The 19,693-nt window shown below is 37.7% G+C and overlaps 2 protein-coding genes and 1 long non-coding RNA gene across 6 annotated transcripts; all 3 read right to left on the minus strand.

Annotated features, from left to right (window-relative positions):
• Nucleotides 1–5: 5 nt before the first annotated feature.
• LOC131336429 (uncharacterized) lies at nt 6–2,172 on the minus strand. 2 transcript variants are annotated; one of them, XR_009202826.1, is made up of 2 exons: nt 1,743–2,172; nt 6–569 (listed from the first exon to the last, which is right to left on the minus strand). It is a non-coding gene; the product is annotated as an uncharacterized LOC131336429 (long non-coding RNA). The 2 variants fall into 2 exon arrangements; XR_009202825.1 differs by having other exon boundaries at nt 294–1,568.
• A 2,079-nt stretch (nt 2,173–4,251) lies between these two features.
• Nucleotides 4,252–6,266, minus strand: LOC131336419 (adenine/guanine permease AZG2). Its single transcript, XM_058372251.1, has one exon. The coding sequence runs from the start codon at nt 6,075–6,077 to the stop codon at nt 4,440–4,442; it is 1,638 nt and encodes a 545-aa protein (XP_058228234.1). The 5' UTR covers nt 6,078–6,266; the 3' UTR covers nt 4,252–4,439.
• An 8,238-nt stretch (nt 6,267–14,504) lies between these two features.
• LOC131336420 (transcription termination factor MTERF4, chloroplastic) lies at nt 14,505–19,164 on the minus strand. 3 transcript variants are annotated; one of them, XM_058372255.1, is made up of 3 exons: nt 19,077–19,164; nt 15,675–17,853; nt 14,505–14,788 (listed from the first exon to the last, which is right to left on the minus strand). In XM_058372255.1, exon 2 carries the CDS (start codon nt 17,822–17,824, stop codon nt 16,265–16,267), a length of 1,560 nt encoding a protein of 519 aa, XP_058228238.1. In that variant the 5' UTR covers nt 17,825–17,853; nt 19,077–19,164; the 3' UTR covers nt 14,505–14,788; nt 15,675–16,264. The 3 variants fall into 3 exon arrangements, with proteins under 3 accessions (XP_058228238.1, XP_058228237.1, XP_058228235.1); XM_058372254.1 differs by having other exon boundaries at nt 18,521–19,082; XM_058372252.1 differs by lacking the exon at nt 19,077–19,164 and having other exon boundaries at nt 15,675–18,351.
• Between the last annotated feature and the right edge of the window lie 529 nt (nt 19,165–19,693).

Genomic DNA, 19,693 nt, shown 5'->3' on the forward strand with positions numbered 1-19,693 from the left:
AGTACTTTTTAAGCAGCAAAATGAAATTATTATTACGAGTTAAGAAAGCAAGAAAGTGCTTGAAATCATGACAAGTGAAATAGAAGACTATGCAGCGATGATTATAAAAAGAGGCTTTTTGCCAGAAAAGCAAATGCACCTATTGCAAAGGTTGTATGGCATTAGTGAGATCATGATATAGTTGGCAAGAAGAGATTTGGGGTGCTCACACATCCCAAAGAGAATGGATCCATGCTAGGGCAGTCCAATATGTCCATCTTGCTTAGTAGTGGCAGTTCTAAAGGATGGTGAAGTGGAAAAAACCTTTGTAGATTCGGTAGATGACAAAGTTGCAATTCTATCAACTAAGGGAAAATAGTTTTATATACTTTTTCTTCCTTGTCCTACTACTATTTTTTCTTTCCTGACCTAATGCTTACATCTTCGAGGAATCTTTAATTATCGGTTTTCAGAGATTCACAAGAACTCCGGACATGGAAGGAATCTTGAACTCCCACAATCTTCGACTCCGAGTTCTTTTGCAACCTTCATAGACATCATACCAAATTCTCCAAGCTAGGAAATGTAACCTGGAATTCAAAACAACACAATCATTCCACCAATCACATGAGAAAAAATTATGAAGTATTCATAGTAATGCTGAGACCATCAATTGCTTTTTGTATTGCTTGTAGGAAGGGAGGTGACTCCACATAAGTACAGCATCTCTTATTACCATCTCAAAAGTATTTTTGTTGAACAAATTAGTAATTGGATCCACTTACTAAATGTTCCGAAAACAAACCGTAAAGAAAATAGAAGACAACCATACCACTTCACCTTTATTTCCTCTCCCTTTCTAACTGAGCCTAAAACCTCACCCTTTCCCGGCCACTGCTGAATTGCTGCCTACAGCTAACCTAAAATGGCACTTCGCTTAGGAGCTTCGGCATGCATTCGAACCCGTAAGGAACATTGTGATATATACTCCAAGTGAATGCCGCAGTAGCGAGCAAACACTACCAAACATTACATCCACCTTTTTTGTTATGTCATTCTTTTCTAGCATGAAGGGTACGAGCGTCTCATTTTTGAATGGGTATTAAAGTGCTACCCATGTTCCAAAAAAATAGAAGGATCATCATGAAGCAAAAAATCTTTGGGCAAAGTACGGATTACCTCCATGTGGTTCGGCCTTTTGGTAAAATGACCTTCCTGAGATTTATTAATGACCAAATCGCAACCATAACTCCTTTAACGTAAAGCTGAACTGACTTTAATACCCTTGTAACTTGTTCGTCTTTTTTTCCCGTCTTTTCTTGGCAAAAAAAAATAAATTGAAAGTAGAGGAAGAGGAGAACTCTTTTCTTGTTATGAGCAGGAAATTCAGCATCAATTGCTTATTTTGCCATCAGCTTTTATCAATTATAATTACAATCACAATCATAATCAACATCCCCAAAACGTAATCAATTGCGAAGTATTTTCCGACTGCAAACAACTGACACCTGGTACATCACTGACCGACCCCATTCAACTCCGTCAACAACTAATTGTAGCTCCCATCACCACCAGTTAAATACCCAGCCCTACAAAATCGAAAATGAAACAGAAAGCAATGCAAAAATCTCCAATTTAAAACCCCTAAATATCATAATTACTCAAAATTGCACTTTTTATACGAAACCCTCAAAATATTTAGGGGTTGGAAAACTACTGCACCATAGTTTGAGGGAGGAGAAGATGAAGTTAGGTGGGCTGACCATTAGAGATGAGGCGGTAGAGGGAGGTGAGAGGACGGGAACGAGATTCGATTGCGTCGACGTCTGCATCATTGGAGTTGAGAATTTCCACCAGCGTCGTTGCAGTTGAGAATCGTCTGCGTTGGAGTAATCTACCGGCTGAGAAAGCTTGAAAGGAAAGCTGGGTTCGACGGTGCGTCGACGTCCACGTTGGAGTCGTTGGGTAAACCGTCGGCGACTCGGCGGGTAGAAAGAAAAGAACGTTCCTTTAACAGTTGATTAATGGAGTGGATACAGTTCTGGCTATGGTTAAGGAAGTGGATATAGTTAAGGTGAGGTGGATAAACAAAAGGAAGCTGTCTGCGGTGGGTCGGAGTAAACCTGGATAGAGTTTTGGCTACGTTTAAGCTCTGTTTGGAAAAGAAAAGAAAGGAAAGGAAAAGAAAAAAAGGAAGAAAATGAGAGGAAAATATGAGAGAAAATTTATTATTCATTGAACTTAAAATTTTTATATTTTTTTCTCTTTTTTTCCCAACCAAACAATAAAAGGGAAAATGTTTTAATTTTCTTTTCCTTTCCTTTCCTTTCTATAAGTTCCAAACAGAGCCAAGATGAGAGAAGGATAATATAGTCCTTTTTGACTTTTCTTCTTATTATTTTTCTTTCCCGCTTTCAAACCACGTGCGTGTAGTCCAGTTTCTGTTAATTTAGATGGAAAATGTAATAGTTGCACTTTACTCCAAAACCACAGGGAGACGATTTGGTCATTAATAAATCTCAGGAAGGTCATCTGTCAAAAGGACAAACCATAAAGAGGTAATACGTATTTTTCCCAAAACCTTTTATTTGTTTCTTTCACCCACTTTCAAAAGTATTTAAATTCGGCAAAGACTCAAACTCTCTTGGGTTTGAATTTCTCCTTTCTTGACACTTGGCGATATTATGAATGTGTTCTTAGATCTAAGCTAGCTTCCTTGAGTCCTCGGCAACCTGCATAGTGATGTTCTCCATTCTCTTGATCTCAAATTGATCAATACTTGAAGTGTACTGATCTTGGTACTTGGTTATGAGGAAACCAAGTATTGATGTGACCTGTTCACAAATAGCTTATAATTGCTCTTATAAGCTATTATAAGAGCAAATCTAGTTTTACACTAAATTTGAAAAGCTAACTCGGCAAAACACTAAACTTGATAAGGATTAGCTTTTGAGATTAATAAGAGTTATGAGTCACTTGACAAGGATTAGGTTTTGAGATAATAAGAGTTATGAGTCACTTGGAACTCTTGAGTTTTTTCCATCCCATCATAGCTTGGGAAGTTGCAAACAATTCTCAATTCCGGTAAATAACGACTTCACCATCTAAAAGTAAATAACGACTCTTTAAGTTCATCAGCTAGAGCAAAAATTCGACACCTTACTTTTCTCATTTCGCTTACGCCTTACTTTTCTCGTACAAGACCAAATCTTCAATTTCGATATCCTTATCCTCCTTAAATAAGAAACAAGGAAAAATTACTTCTACATAATTCTAACTCAGCAAAAGAACATCGAAGACTTGCTTAAGAAATTCCAGATGGAAAACTGCAAACCAATGGCTACACTGGTTCCAAATGAGAAGCTGCTGCAAAATGATGGCGCAAATCTGGTGGATGTAAAGACTTATTGAATATTGGTTGGTTCCTTGATTTATCTAATAAAGTCTAGACCATTCTACAAGACTCTTCAAACTTCCTTCTAGAAAACTTATAGCAATTCAATGATTGGAAAAACTCATTTTTATCAGCTCTATTGTGTGAATCACCATGTAAAAAATTAGGTTCATCGGATATTGATAGTCATCTACTATCATTTCTCTTAAGACAAAAAAATGGTTCGCATATTAACCTACATCTGATTAACTTGATTCTTTTCACAAAAGGAAAAAAAAAAAAAAAAATCACTCTCCTACATTAAGATTCTTAGATGAACGACCCATATTATTAAAATTAGGTCGTGACGAGCTACTCACATGAAGATCACTTGAGCGAATTACACGAGAGGTTCACGGACTAAAGGTCCTTTCAAATAGTGGAAAAAAACTAGTTGGGAAAATTAGAAACATTAGGTTTGCTAGTAGAAAAGAAGTTCCACGCTAATTATCTCTTTAAGAAATTTTGTCTTAAGCCTTCCAGAAATTGCGAATGATGTGATTAGGATTTCTACCCATCAGGAACTTTAATTGATTTAATTGTTGGCATAAACACTGGGGTTGTAAGTTGTAAGGGTTCCTTTTTTGCTCAGCTATTTCATGAATGGCTTGCTCAAGAATCTTACCATTTCTTCACTTGGGGGCTCCTATGGAACGTCAATGTATATCTTTAATTTTTTAAATTCATATTCTACAAAATAAAAATTGTTTGGTAATACTAAAAGACATATATATATATATATATATATATATATAAATATATATATATATATAAATATATATATATATATATATAAAAGGAGAAATTCATGCTATTTGATCCACCACCAATACATGCACAGGCAGCCTTGAAAAGTTGTGACATTATGGCCAAGCCATATTTAGGTCTCTGCTTCTACTAGGTCCCCTCTCATGGTAACTTGTGCATCTACTACCATCACACCAACAATAAACTTACAAAAGAAAAATATATATTGGGAAAGGGTTCTACAATCATCCAAAGAAAAAAGCTACTAACTCTAAACTGATCAAATCATTTCAATCACTTCTGGAGTACCAGCTGCTGCAGATATTTGGTTTCGTTCATTTGACACCACTCTCCTCATCTCAATCAACCACTTGATCCACCCCGCAATGTAATCATACAACCCAAGTGCGATATATAGCCCGATTCCTGCGACGATTCCGTTGGATATGGAATAAGTCAGTGGCATGAGAAGCATGGTAACAAAACTTGGCACGGCCTCCTTTATGTTGCTCCAATCTATATCCTTCACAACTTTCATCATCATAACCCCAACCATGACCAAAGATGGACCTATTGCCCATGGGGGTACACTAGTCAATAATGGTACAAAAAACAAAGACAAGAAGAAATAAACGGCAACGATCATGGCCGTTAATCCTGTCCTTCCACCTTCTCTGATCCCGGCTGACGATTCCACGTAGGTTGCTATAGGGGAAACCCCGAGGGTGGCCCCCACAACGGTTGCACCAGCGTCGACCATATAGGATAAGTACTCCCCTTCAATATTTCCTTGGTCATCCACAAACCCTCCAAGTTCTGCCATAGTGTACAATGTGCCTGTGGTAGCTAGCACATCTACATATAACAAGGTTACCAAAGCCACCCAAACCTCACTTTTGTTGAAGTGAGTGAAGCTAATAGCCCCTAAAGTGGACTTGATTTTTTGAAAATCTACCACTTGTTTGAAGTAGTTGTAATTTGTGTCACCAAGTGGAGTGTTGGGAAAGTACGTGACAGATGTGCCCCTAATCCATGAAATCAGTGTCGCAAAGAGGATGCCATATATCATGCTACCCTTAATCCCCTTCATTAACCCAAAAGACATAATCAGGAAGCCGACTGACCCGAGCCAGAACGTCGGGCTCTGCATCTTGCCACCAGTGCACTCACCGGTCACCGGATTTATACTAATGCAAGCCGATACGGTCACCAATGTGACCGAATCTGGGCCCACAAGACCCACACCCTGGTGGGCTTGTAGGCCCACAAAGGCTATAAAAAGCCCAATACCCGCTGCGCAAGCCAACCGTACGGGCTTGGGTATGAGCCGGGCCAGCTTTGCCCTAAGCCCAAAAGCAGCTATCAGGAAAAAAGCACAGCCTTCAACCAAGACCAATGCCATGGCAGTCTGGTAGGAAATGGGCCCAGACCCGTGAAAGCCCACCAAGTTATAAGCTAAGTAAGCATTTGGGCCCATACCCGGGGCCAAACCCAAAGGCAAGTTACCCAAAATACCCATGGCAAATGACCCAATCATTGAGGACAATGCAGTGGCCACAATAAGGTCATTCTTGACCTTTGACAGGCAGTTTTGGTAGCCAGCATTTGGTTTCAAAACGCAGTCTGGGCTCGCCGTGTGGTGGCCCGGCGGCGGCGTGCAGTCGGCGGGAGAGCAGGTGGCGCCGGAGTCTGCTAGGATGGTGGCATTGACGGTGATTATGTACGCCATTGTGAGGAAAGTGGCGGTGGCGGCGCGTAGTTCTCTAGTGAAACAGCTCTTTCTTTCCTCCAGCTTGAAGTATTTCCCAATCTTGCTCCTTGAAACGGCTTGGTTTAATCCTCTCTCCATTCTTTCCCATGACTTTGATAGTTTTGTGCATAACCCTGTTCCCATTTCTGCACAAAGCTCACCTCCCATCTCTCTCTCTCTCTCTCTCTCTCTCTCTCTGTTTCTTTGGGTGTTGTGTGAGTGAGAGTTTTTATAGGAGGAACGTGAATCAGGAGGAGTGACTAGTGAATATTTGGGAGTTACAAAAGAGTAAACAAAACCAAACGCATTTTCTTCCTTTTAAGGAGACTGATGAGTTGTTTGTTTAGTGAGTGAGAGAGAGCCTTCGGTTGTAGTAACAAGATTAGGCTATTAAGCACTTTACCAGGCTTTAATTGTGTAATTAAGAATTACTGTATACAGTACCTAAAAAGATGATCTTTTTTAAAGTAATTTTTTTTTTAATGTTGTACTGTACATGAAAAGATGATCAACCGAGTGTGTTTCAGTGGAGCGCAATGCTCTATCTTCCTAATTTTCCGACTCGGTTTCTCAGTAGTACAAATCCTGACTGCGAGAAGAGATCGCATCTCTGCTGTTCGTCTTGACAATCGTTCATATTTTTTTAGGACTTAAGAATAGTCTCTTCTGCTGAAAACTTTTCTGTCACAAATTAGAATCATTAAAATTAATTTTGGACGGCCAAGATTGTACGGATTGTTGGTGGTCAAAACCCAGATTGCATCGTAGAGAAGTCATTTCCATGAATTATGTACCGTCGTTAGCAACAATTTAAGCGAGATGCTAAAATTTACGTGCTCGCACACTCACTTGAGTGTATCTGTAACGACCTGCTTTGGCCTTGTACAATAGTCTCCGCTTTGGCTGGCCAAGCTAAGTAGACTTTCCACTAGATCACTCATCCCAGCATTGTTAGCATTGCTGCAGGGCGAGCATGCTTATGTGAAGTTTCAATGAATTTTGACATCCTCACGGCTGGCTTTGAAATGCCTTGTACAAAATATGGACATGATCTAATATATAACAACTTTATTCACCGAGCGATGTGAGACCCGTGACCACCCATCCAGTATGGCTTTGGGGAGTCACACTATTGGGCTTTAAACTTTTTGTCGTCGTTAATTATTAAAAAAATCAGAAAAAGATATTCGGGAAATGTTCATTATTGGTTGCGTTCCACCATTTTTTCCCACTTCCTACGGTACTCCTTTTGTGGCATTGTGAAATTAAATATATTAGCATGGATGCCAATGCGTCTAATGCAATGCTAATTCTAAATATTATATGGGCTAGAGTATTATTTTTCTATTAGTATTGCACATACCGGTATCGAGTACCGTTTTAGGTTTATCGCTATTAGTATTATTTTTTTACATCAAAAATTTTAGTATAATACATTCCTTTGTTAAAAAGAAAATTAAATTTAAAAATAGTCTAGTACCATCTGGTATTGAGGCAGAAAAAATAAATTTAAAAGTAGTTTGGTACTTACCAGTATCGATCGGTATTTAAGCCGGGATGAAATTAAACATGTAAGGGATCGGATTTTGTCAATACCAATACGTACTGACGGATACAGTATGTTACATGATTCAACCTTGGTCTAATGTTTTAATCCCATGCAGGCATATGGAATGAATTGGGTCAATGGGAAGAAAATTATGAAATTTCCTACTATCATATTTACTCGATCGGAGTGTATAGGGTCAATGACAATAAACGGTGTGCGGGATACTGACTACATTAATTGTTTTCTTTTTCTGAAATTTACTGCATTAAACGTTAACCAACTGTAATCACGAGGATGGAGTTAAGAGAGGACAAGTGGTGGCGGTCGCAACTACAACAATCTTTAAAAAATGCTACTATTATATTAAAGTAGAAAAAAATTATCCCAAATTACATAGGTCTGCCACCGTTAGATTTTTATCACTACATTTTTGTTATATAGAAAGTCTTTAGTCCTTTAGTTTTTGGACCGATAAAGAGGTCCCAAAAAAAAAATAGTCCAAAGACAAATTTAATGGGCCAAAAGAAATATTATCAAACATGAGTCTAAAATATGAAAAAACCCAACTTCAAACTTTGTCTTTTATGCAACACTGTTGATATATGTTAAAGTGTCAGATAAAATCAAACCAAACAAAAAACCGCATAAGAGAATGTAGCGTGTGAAGCGACAACCATTAGTTGCGATATGACGATATGTGCATATGACAAACATCGTTTATTATTATATCAAAAGTTGACCATATGATAACATGTTCATATGTCTGAATTGTGTCTACAAAGTTGATCAAGTGTTTAAGAAAAATGTAGCCAAATTGGTAAGAAAGGTCAAAAAGTTAAATGATTTTGCCACACAAGTCAGTGGAAAGCAGATCGATTAGGTAGTAAGTAGTAATTCTTTCTTTTTTTGATGCTTCACTAAGTGAGGTAGATGTATAATGGGTGCATTTTTAATTCAAACCCAACATGATAATGGGTTTCTCTAGCTTAATTGACAGGAGGCTAAAACCCAACTGCAGCGTGCAGTTGGTCTGTTTCGGGCTCGTGCCAGGTTTGTTTTAATCATGTACCGTTCACTTCGTAGAGCTCGTCGCGAACTTTAATTATGGCAAAAATCATGTTCATTGGATATCGATCAATATCTTTTCGGAGTGCATTTCCTTTGAGACAAAAAGACTCAGGAACCTGGACCAAATCCATTTTTATCCATTTTTCTCAAGAAAAATGTGTTGCGAAAAGATATTGATCGATATCTCAACAAACATAACTTTTGTCATGATTGTTGTTTACGACGAGTTCTACAAAATAAACGACTTACATCGTTGAAACAATCTCGAAACGAGCCCGAAAACAGGCCAACTGCACGCTGCAGCTGGTTGCTCGAATTGCTGACAGGCCACCGCTTCCAATTTTCTTTTACGGGTGAAGATGAAATCTTTTCTAGTGGAAGACCAAATTGCCAATGTTGGCGACACTAGGGATTCTGTCCATGTCCCGAGCTAAAAATCTTAATATTGCGAATACGGACGAGAGTGCACAGATCTAAGCACATATATGTTCAGAACGTCTAATGCATGTGGGTTTCATATAATAGATATGGGACTCACACACAAAATACGGTTCCGGGCAATCCCAATTTGTGTACTTTGATCCATGTTTGGATCATTTTCGTTTCGCTAGGGATGAAGTCAGAAATTCGATTTTGGGGCCAATTAAAGTAGGTATCCCAAGAAAAAGAGGTTAGTTCTAAAATATGGATGCGTGTTTCATTTACAATTTAAGATTTTGTGTTATATGAAAAATACGATATCAAATAAGAAGAATTTTTGAAAACTTAATACGGGAGACAACATTCTTTTGACGATTATAGACATTTCTATAATTTTACGAATACAGTAGTAATTGTGTACTTAACACATAACACGGGACATGCCAGCCTTAGCTCCCCTCTCCCTTCGTCTCTGCCTTTGACATGCTTGTTTCTTTCGTGAGTCTAATACCATGAGAGAGAGAGAGAGAGAGAGAGAGAGAGAGAGAGAGAGAGAGAGAGAGGAGACACGTCGAATTCGTACACGAATAATGTGGTATCTTTTTCTTTTTTTATTTGAACAAATGGAGAATTTTGTAGTAATTGTGATTGGGTTGGAATCACATCAATTTCATTGAATTTTTGACCCACTGATGCCAAAGGAGAAGGGTACTCACATCTTCATCATTCAAAGAGAGAGAATTTTGGTCTCCATGTTCAATGAGATCCACCAAACATGGCCATGTAATTTCCTTTCGGCCAAACCCACCAAAGCAAAGATTCGAGGCCACGGAAGTAGTTCATGTGTTGACGGAAGAATCAAACTCCAGTAGATTCAATTTAATACTATGTCAAATCGGCAACAAAATTGAAAATTTGAGAGCCATTTGGATGCGTGGCAGGATTAAGTCTAGGCTGGGGTGAAAAACATCGACTGAGTTGTGTTTTTCTTGTTTTACATTAGTTTGACTTTGTTCAAGATATTGTAATTAACTCCTTTATAGTGCCATTGGGGTTTATATATAATCTTACTTGATAAAAATAAAGACATGGACATTATATTTTGGGTTGTAACCAATGCAATGATGAGATAGCTCCCTGCTGAGCGGCTGATCCGGCCATTCATCTCGGTATTGACGGCTCGGACCAAATTTGAGCATATAAAAATTTGATCCATGCATTGCTTGGTCAAGATCCGAGCCGTTGCTTGCCAAGATGAGCGCGGCCGATCCTGATGAGAAACCTATTTGCAAAAGTCTACAGTTGCCAATTATGCAATGCAGAAAACATTCAATCCTCCTCGTTCAGTGTAAGAATCTAGTGGCTCAGTACTTCTCAAATTCAGGAAATATTTTGTAATCATATCTTCATCTTTGCTCATGCCCTAATAATTGAAATAAGGAAAAATAAATAAATAAAAAATAAAATAAGCACAGATTTGGGTGAAACAAGGCGTGCTGTGCCTTTGTGATTAGCTAGGGAGGGGGTGGCTGGCCTTTATGGGGACATGCACCTCACCTCTCTTTTTTTAATTTCATACATATAGCAATATACTTATTTTATGTTTGAAAATTTTGGATAATTTAATAAAATATTAGTTGTATGCAAAAATTCCATTAAATGGCTAAATAATTGTAGAATCATAACCAGCACGCGGGAAGAGGCTTTTAAATATTTAGTTATAAATTGCTGGTGGGTGCACAATGGGTTCGCCTTTTGAGACATTTGGTTTAAGTGAAAATGGTTAAAAATTGGCCTATAATGAAAAACTGTTTTCTAATAACAAAGGAGAGAGAGAGAGAGAGAGAGATGGCAGTGAGGTGGAGGCAGAGGGTTGGGAGGGAGGCCCTTCTTTTAAGAGGTGTATCTTTCTGTTCCCATTCATCATTTCACCCATTGGTGTTCAAAACGTTTGTGAGAGTTTTAGGAGTTTTTTTTTATATTTAAAATCTAGTTTTTGAATCATAAACTACAGATTGTTAGATTAAAATCAGGATATGTGCAAGGATTAAATGTGAATATTTATATAATATGGAGCAGCAATTTTTTGAATTCTCTATATTTTGAACCATCGAATTTGTACATATTTTTTTTATAGCTGAGATTTACGGGTAGTAAGACTATAAATATAGTTAGAAAGAATGAATATTTGGAGAAGAAGGAAAGAAAACTAAAATTAATATTTTCTTATCTTATTCTGATTTCTTATTTTCAAAATTTCCTTACTTTCTTAATAGTTATCAGTCAAAAATCAATTACTGTGATATAGGGCTGTCTCTCTCTCACTCACATGTTAATTCCAAAAAGGATTCCAATTTTGAAGCCAAAATTGTTTTTATCTCTTGCGCATACGTTTAGCTCTCTCTCTCTCTCTCTCTCTCTCTCTCTCTCTCTCTCTCTCTCTATATATATATATATATATATATATATAGTTATTTTCAAATGAGGAGGTTCTTATTTTAACTAAAATAAGGACGTCTCCATTTCTTTCATTTTACGTTCGAATTTCGATGATCCGAGCCGCTCAATGTGTTCAGAATGTGATTTTAAGAGCATCTGCGAGGAATCAGCAAAAAAAATGACCAGAAAGGGCTTCATTCGAGCAATTTTTATTTGAACCGTTCGATAAAAAACAAACAAAAACTGCTCGGATGAAGCCTTTCCGGTCATTTTTTTTTTGCTGATTTTTCACGGGTACCCTTAAAATCACGTTCTGAACACATTGAGCGACTTGGATCATCGAAATTCTATCGGGAAAGGGAGGTCCTTATTTTATTAAGTTAAGGTGGTCCTTAGGAGAAGGGGACTAATATAGTTATATATATATATATATATAATTATATAATTATATGTGGGCCTTGTCATTTTTTGAAATGTGTTCAGTTTACTAAATGTTTAGATGGTTGAGTGATTGAGGGAAATAAAATTGATTAATTATATATTTGGTTATTTGATTCATTACAATATGTTGATGGCAACAAATGTATTGATTTTGTTGCATCTTGATTCTAAGTCATAGTTTCATCTTCGCCTTTATCGGGTTGAAAGTTTTTTTTTTTTTTGATCCGCGGGTTGAAAGTTGAAAGCTAACGAAAATATACATGTGTCTGTGTTTCCGCATTGGAATTAATTTTCTCATTTAACTTAATTTTCTATAATACATAATACAAGGGTGTAGGGTCCATCCATACTTAACAAAAGACAAGTCATTGCAATGGATGATTACTTCGATTCAATGGTTTAGGCTCATTCTTCTTCTTTCAGTAACGTGCTCACATTTTTTGCACATATTACACAATTGTTATGTGGGTTTATTTACTCCTAATTAACAATTGTACATTAATGTCTCAGTGATTTTTTTAAAAAAAATAGAGAGAAGAATATCAAAACTTTCCAAATTCTGTACTAATTTGAAGAATATTTATAGATGGGAGCATTCTGAGGACACAAAAAAAAAAAAAACTCAATTTCAACCATTGAAGCCAATGGCTGAGATTAGAAGTTAACAAAGAATTACTATTGGCCGCAAAGAATTACTCCTAGTTACAAAGAATTACTCTTGGCCGGCTGGCCGTGATGCATTACTCCTGGCCGCAAAGAATTATATTTGGCTGCAATGAATTACTTGTGGCCAAAATTTAATTTTAGCCGCGTCAAATTGCAACATCGAATTGCACTTGGCCGCATTGAATTATTTTTGGCCGCATCGAATTACTCTTGGCCGCATCTAATTGCACTTGGCCGCTACGAATTGCATATGGCCGCAGAGAATTACTCTTGGCCGCTACGAATTGCACTTGGCCGCATCGAATTGCACTTGGCTGCATCGAATTGCTCTTGGCCGAATCTAATTGCTCTTGGCCGCGTTGAATTGCACTTGGCCGCGTTGAATTGCTCTTGGACACTACAATTTACTCTTGGCAGCATGGAATTACTTTATGGTCTCACAATTCTTTGCGGCCAAGTGCAATTATGTGCGGCTAAGTGCAATTGGATGCGGCCAATTGTAATTCGTAGCAGCCAGGAGTAATTTTTTACGGCCAAAAGTAATTCTTCGCGGCTAGGAGTAATATTTTGCGGCCTTGAGTAATTTTTTCGCATTAGAAGTAATTTTTTGAGGCCAATAATAATTCTTTGTGTCAGGTTCTTTCTCTTTTTAACTAATAGGTAAGAGAACATAATTGTTGTTCAATACTACTTGAACTGTTGGTTTAGATGATTTGGAGTTTTATGATCTTTCTGGTATTGAAGATTGCAGATTTTTTGTTGGAACCTTTTGGGTAGACAGGGTTTCAATCTCTACTCTTTATTTGGTTATATGTAATCTTGAAACTATTTTGCTTTTCTATTTTTCTAGGTCAGTTAAGGAAATAAGTGCGATAGAGGTGTCACTTTTGAGTGAGTGGACGTTCAAAAAATTGAATTCGAGTTGAAATCCGATATGATTCTACATTCTTAATATCTTTGATTCTATCCCTGAATGCAACTAACGGAATTAATAGATTTGGTAACATTTGCTGTGTTAGACTATTTTATGAACTAGGTTAGATGAGCCATGTTTGAAACTTATTCTAAAAATGAAAATTTCTGAGAAATAGATTTTGTTAGGAAAAGGAAATTTTTTCTAATTCACGATTATTTGTAATGCTCCTCTCGCATGGGGTGGGACAATATGCATATTCAGGACTCACCTCATGTAAGATAACGTTAAAAACAACCGTTGTATCCCAAAAAAAAAACTTCAAAAAAATGGTGTTTAATACTTCATTTAGACTATGTTTAAAAAACATTGCGCCGTACCTTACTAGTGTAAATACATGATGTAGTGATTTGGGAGTTCAAAATGCTACAATGAGGATTTTGTTCGCTTTGTTATGGTCGTAATTTCGAATCTTTCATAAATATTTTTCATGTTACAACCAAATACCAAAAAAAAAGTTCCAAACTCCGGACAAAAAAAATACCAAAAAAGAGGGGTCTAATTTCAGCAAGGGCATTAAGATTCTGAAAGGAAAAGTCTAGTAACACACATTCCGAACATAACTATATCCGGAACTGTTGGATCTACGTGGACACACACATCAAACGACTCTAGTCGCAATTGTGTTCCTATCATTGCTCATTTCAAAATATAGGAAGGTATAATCAAATGAGAGTTCAAAAAAAAAAAATCTAACTCATTTTACAACCACCACCACTGATCATCCAGTAATTCGTTTCAACACCCATGAACACTGCGATTCGCCTAACGGAAAAAAAGAACTTCAGTAAAAGCTCTAATTGTAATTCCAACTCATACACCTAAAGACACCTCGCGACATAATCAACCCCGACGCAAATCTATCATCCCCCAACTAATCCCATGCTCGCTTCCTCAAAGTTCATCTTGTCAAAAAAAGCTTCACATACCTTATTCAGTAAAATAGAGTATTCCGCGACATCCAATTGATCAACACGACTAATACCCATAAATGGTCATAGAATATTTTCAAAGTAACACCACATTCAAATGCTATAAATAACAGGAAAAACCAACGATTGACTTGTAATAAGAAGCGCTGAACAAAACAATAGCATAGGGAATCTTCTGACAGTAGCGAAGTCCCATAAATGTAAATTTGTGTATAACAGAGTATTAACTACGCAACTGCTTAACAGAGGAGATCAATATACAGTGGCATGGTACTTAACCGAATTTTGTTGACTTTGCAATGCTCGATTCCTGACTGATGGCTTCCCTGTCTTCAAACAGGGATTGAATCATCATCCACTTCCCATTGTGCTCCAAGATCCTGAAAAACAGCTGAAAAGGAAAAGAAACAGAGTTGTTGTGGTATTTCCATTTTGTCATCACTGTTGATAAAAGTATAGGACACTTATCATCAAAAGGAAGGGGCATAATCAAGTAGTCAAAGGACTCATGTAATCAACAAATATTCACCAGCTGTTCCTGCAAAATAAGGTGCTGTCACTGCTGTGTGAAAGCTTTTGGAGAGAGCTTGTTCCTAGGTGAGAATGATTTTGGACAGATAACATTGTAGGGTGAGGTGACCTTATTCGACAACCAGATTTCACTCTGAAGTCCTTTACTATGAGTGATACCAAATCTAGCATAGAGAGAACTGAGGGGCCAAACTTGACATATCATATGTATGGACTTAAAGAGACCACCGAACTTACAGTATAAGTCTACATCCTTCACATTAATAGGATTTTAGTGAACCCAAAGTAGCCAACTGCTGTAGGGTCTGGGTTTGGGGTTTGGGTAAACTAGTGTAAATGGCAGCAGAATACCACAGTCCATAGGATTCACATGAACCCAAAGAACCCAATCATAATGGCATGCCTCATGTAATAACATATGCCTTCTCCTCGCCAACCCTCAATGATTTAAATGCCCACGTGTAATAGAAAAAAAAAATTCCTTGAAAAACATGGCAGAAGAAGGATCACTGATATATGATAGACGTAAATGGACAGAAAGGGAGAGCACGGCATGGCAAGTACAATTTTTTTAGAAAAAAACTAAGCTGTTCTATTACATAGATTTTCAATTTCTTTGGCACACCACTTTGAGTTTGTAGTTGGTCACAAATCATTTGAAATGTTCTTGACCTATGAAACTCTGGAAGCCAATTAAGGAAACAAGAAGAAAATTGCATGGAAAAAAAAGAAATTTAGGAACTTACAGTAGGATTGGCATTTCAGGTAAAGCCACTGGCATTACAAGAAGGCTAGTGAATTCAGTGAAACAGCCAGATTGCTGCCGTGACTTTCCAATCACCTCTTCAAGAGGCTTGTTCCCAGTCTATTCCTTGGAGAAGGTTGTGGCCAAACCTAAAAAAATAAGAAAAGGAAAAGGAAAAAAAAAGACACTAAACACTAGATTTTCAAGTGGATTATGCTAGTTGTCAACGTGCTGTGGTCCATATCAATACATTCAGTAAGTATAGTACTATAGTGCGCCCTCCAAAACCCAACTTCAAAAAATCAACAGCATTTGTTCTATTGCTCAACTCAGATTTTCCAGAACGATGCATGTGTTGAAATACTAAGTAGTTAATTCCCATTGAGTTTGTGGGATGAGAATCCATATATAATATAGTACTGAATTCCGAGCCATTCCACATGAATCCCCATTACAACATTGCCTTCGGGAGCTTATTTCAAGCCAAAACCAAAATTTCAAGTGATTCGGAACTAACAATTCACCTTTTGCTCTAAGAACCTAGGAATGGTAACACAAAGGTTCAATAGAAGAAAGCGAGATATCCATTATCTATACATACTCATCGTCATCACTGTCGTCCTCAAAATCAGAAGCCGAGTCATCACTTGTGGGCTCTGTCAAAGTATTCATGTCAAATGACAAATCCATATCTACCTCCTCCATGTCAATGAAGTCATAGTTCATCCTTTCAGAAAATTTCTCGTCAGAGCAGTTAAGAAGCCATGCAAGTGAACATTTCAAGCCTTTCTTTGCAACCATCTTATGTCTTGGTTTTATAGTAGATTCCAGGCCATAAGTAAAGAAGGCTGGAAAATTAACCAAGTCGTCCATGCCCATCCCCATCTCATTCTGGAAGTAATCAAAACAGAGTTTCATAATATCGAGATTCAAAGCAAGGAGCTGGGGGCAACCTACCACCATCTTTCGTACTTGTTCCAATGAAAATCCACAGTCCTTGAGGAAATCTACATGCTTTACTACAGGTGAATTACTAAGGCTAACAACCTGCGGCAGCTTCTCAACGACTCTCCCAAAATCTTCACGATCTAAACCAATAATCAAATTCAGGAAGCTAAATTGACTCAGAAGCTTTGGTTGCAGGTCAATTCCTATAATTTCAGGATATTGTGCAATCACAGAAGAAAGTGAAGTATGTCTGACATTGAAATCAAGAAGGGATTCAACATTTGGTTTCACCATTTCTCTTAGTCCAAATCCAAGAATGTGAGGCCGCTTCTCAATCAGTCTAGCCACAGCTAGTCTTGGTATTCCCAAACTTTCAAGATATTCCACAAAGGGTTTGATTACCCTGGCAACTCGCATTCCCAAAATCTGTGGGTACCTAGTTAAAACCCCACCAATTTCCCTTCTTGCCACGCCAATTCCTACCAAATAAGCCACCGATGTGCTCATGGTTCCCTCAAGCTTGAATCCCAGTACTTCTGGATACCTCTCGAGGACCCTAGGGATATCATTTGGCTTAATGTCCATACCCTGCAGATATTTAACAACTGGGTCAAGGTCTACCACAACACTAGCATGGAGGACTTGTGGATATCGTTGCAAGAAGTCAGTAAAAGTAGATTTCCTAACACCCAATTTGCCTAGATAATCAAGCACAGGAATCATGTTTTTCTTCACACTGCAGCCAAGAACAAGCGGATAATTGTTGATTTCATCAATGGAAAGTCCTAGTTTATGCAGGAAGTCGACACGTTCCCTCATGACATCAACTGTCACTGGAAGCTCCAACCCATCAAGCTCATCAGGTACAATACCAATTCCCTTCAAGAACTCATAAACACGGTCACGATTTGCCAGCTTCTCATTCCTCATTTCTAATAAACTCGGACGACTATATAAGGAGGAGGAACTTCCTTGTTTCCTACCTGAATAAGCTGCTTCCGCCTTTGCCGGAGAATGTACAGAGTCAGATGCAAAAGCCCCGCTTGCAACAGAGCACTGAAATTTTGTCATGAATCTAGTTCTATTTGACCATAGAGTTGATGAAGTGGTCAACATGGGTTCATACAATGTAAAAGCAGGAAAGTCATATCGCACAGTCAAGAAACTGGGCTTCATAATGAGTGTACTGCTTAAAATCTTCATTCCTTCAAGCACTTCATACAATCAGTGATCTGTAGCATTTATAATGCACGGTCAGCATTCTTAAGCCTCAACATAATCCTATTCCACAAGACCAAGCGGGTAAATTAGGCTAATAAGTTGCAACAAGGACAAGCTCGTAAGTGGTCTTAGTGCATAATATAGAGTACAACGAAACAAAGAAAGGCCTTGATAGGTCGTCACTTATTATGTTCTTCTAATCACACAAGTGCCATTCCCAAGTTGATATATGTGTGTCAGTATAACTGGTCTTAGTGGAGCCCTAAGAGCAAGTCCTCCCGTTGCTGCCAAAATGGCATTGCCAAATCCATTTTTTAGCTCCCCACAATGTCAAAATGTAAAAAATAGCAATACTATAGCACCAAATGTGGCGCCATTTTGGCACAATCTCAAAACCAGGCCATTGGATTAAAAACCCATCTCATTTTTTGACACAAACCAAATGGCTTGGGTGATTTGGCAAAATTAGCAATTGCCAAATTTGGTACCAAGAATGGCATTGTGAAATTTGGCACACAAGGGTGGAGAGGGTTTTGCTATTCTTGATGCCAAATTTTGGCTTTGGCATGGGATTGGCACAAGGGTGGAATTGTTCTATCAAAATTTTTAATTAAAAAAAACGGAAAATCATCATGATATTTGTGAAAATAAACGAGGTAAACTAAGAGAATTGAATACCTCCGAAATTCACAGCTACTTAATTTCTTCTGCATTTGTTTAGCCAAGATTGAAATGAATCAGAAATCTCTAAGTAAAAGTGCTTCTAGTCAAGTAACTTCCATATATATTATATGAAGTGAAAAAGAGTGGATTGAGGCTAAGTCACATAATTTGCGTGCATGAGCGGGAGTGAAAGCGCGAGCACGAGCGTGAAAGCGTCCTTGAAACACATCCCAACTTACTAAAATTCACAACAGCAGCGAGGATCGAGAGCGGGAGCACATGGCATTTGGAAGGATTATTTGACTAAGGATTGAGGGAGCTTAGCTCTGATTCTGATACACCACAGGTGACAGGTCTGTATATCTCCACCAGGGCCGGCCCTGAGCAGAAGCCTAGAAAGCCACTGCTTCGGACCCTAAAAAAGAAGGGAGAGGAGATGGGTACCTGTTCGATGTTATGCTAGTGTTTACTTACTAAGACCACTGATATTATGCTAGTGCCTCTAAATTACCCATAAAAAGACACCACCACCACCACAGAGAGAGAGAGAGAGAGAGAGAGAGAGAGGTACCTGTTCGATGTAAGATTTTTGTGCTGGGTTTAGAATCTGATGGCATAGAAACTGGATATATCTTCCGTCAATCACGTAGAGAACCCTGGAATTTGATCCTTGTCTCAAATTACTCCCGTACTTGTACTTTATTCACTTCAATACTACGAAACGAATTATGACCTTGGTATTATTTTGGCCTTTTTTTTTTTAAGGTTTATTAGATTCACATTAATTTTTTTGAATTGAATTGAATATTCATCTCGATGTGAATAATCTAAAAAGTGGGAGTAAAATAGTATTAAGACCTAAAACAAAAACAAAATCAATAAAGATGAGAAAAAGTTTAAAACAACTGATTTATATCTTTAATATCATCCTATTTGAACTTTTTCAATTTCGATTCACAGTTTTATACATTTTTCTAATTCCTCAAGCCGAGACGAATGACAATTTTTTTTTTCAAGGTTAACAATTTAACAAGTAACAAAAAACAAAAAAAAAGTTCGAATGACAAAAACAATGTAGCTAGCTAGCTTAATGGGTTCAATACTAATCTTGAAGATGGAATAATTTATTTCCAGTGGCTGAAACCCCGTTAATTGTTTGTTGATAGGTGCAAAGATCCAAAGATCTGA

The sequence above is a fragment of the Rhododendron vialii genome, chromosome 8a (genome assembly GCF_030253575.1).
Source record: "Rhododendron vialii isolate Sample 1 chromosome 8a, ASM3025357v1".
NCBI lineage: Eukaryota > Viridiplantae > Streptophyta > Magnoliopsida > Ericales > Ericaceae > Rhododendron > Rhododendron vialii.

Bases quoted from the DNA above. Each gene is read 5' to 3' on its own strand.
- LOC131336419 (XM_058372251.1), bottom strand. From the start codon at position 6,077: ATGGGAGGTGAGCTTTGTGCAGAAATGGGAACAGGGTTATGCACAAAA.
- LOC131336420 (XM_058372255.1), bottom strand. From the start codon at position 17,824: ATGAAGATTTTAAGCAGTACACTCATTATGAAGCCCAGTTTCTTGACT.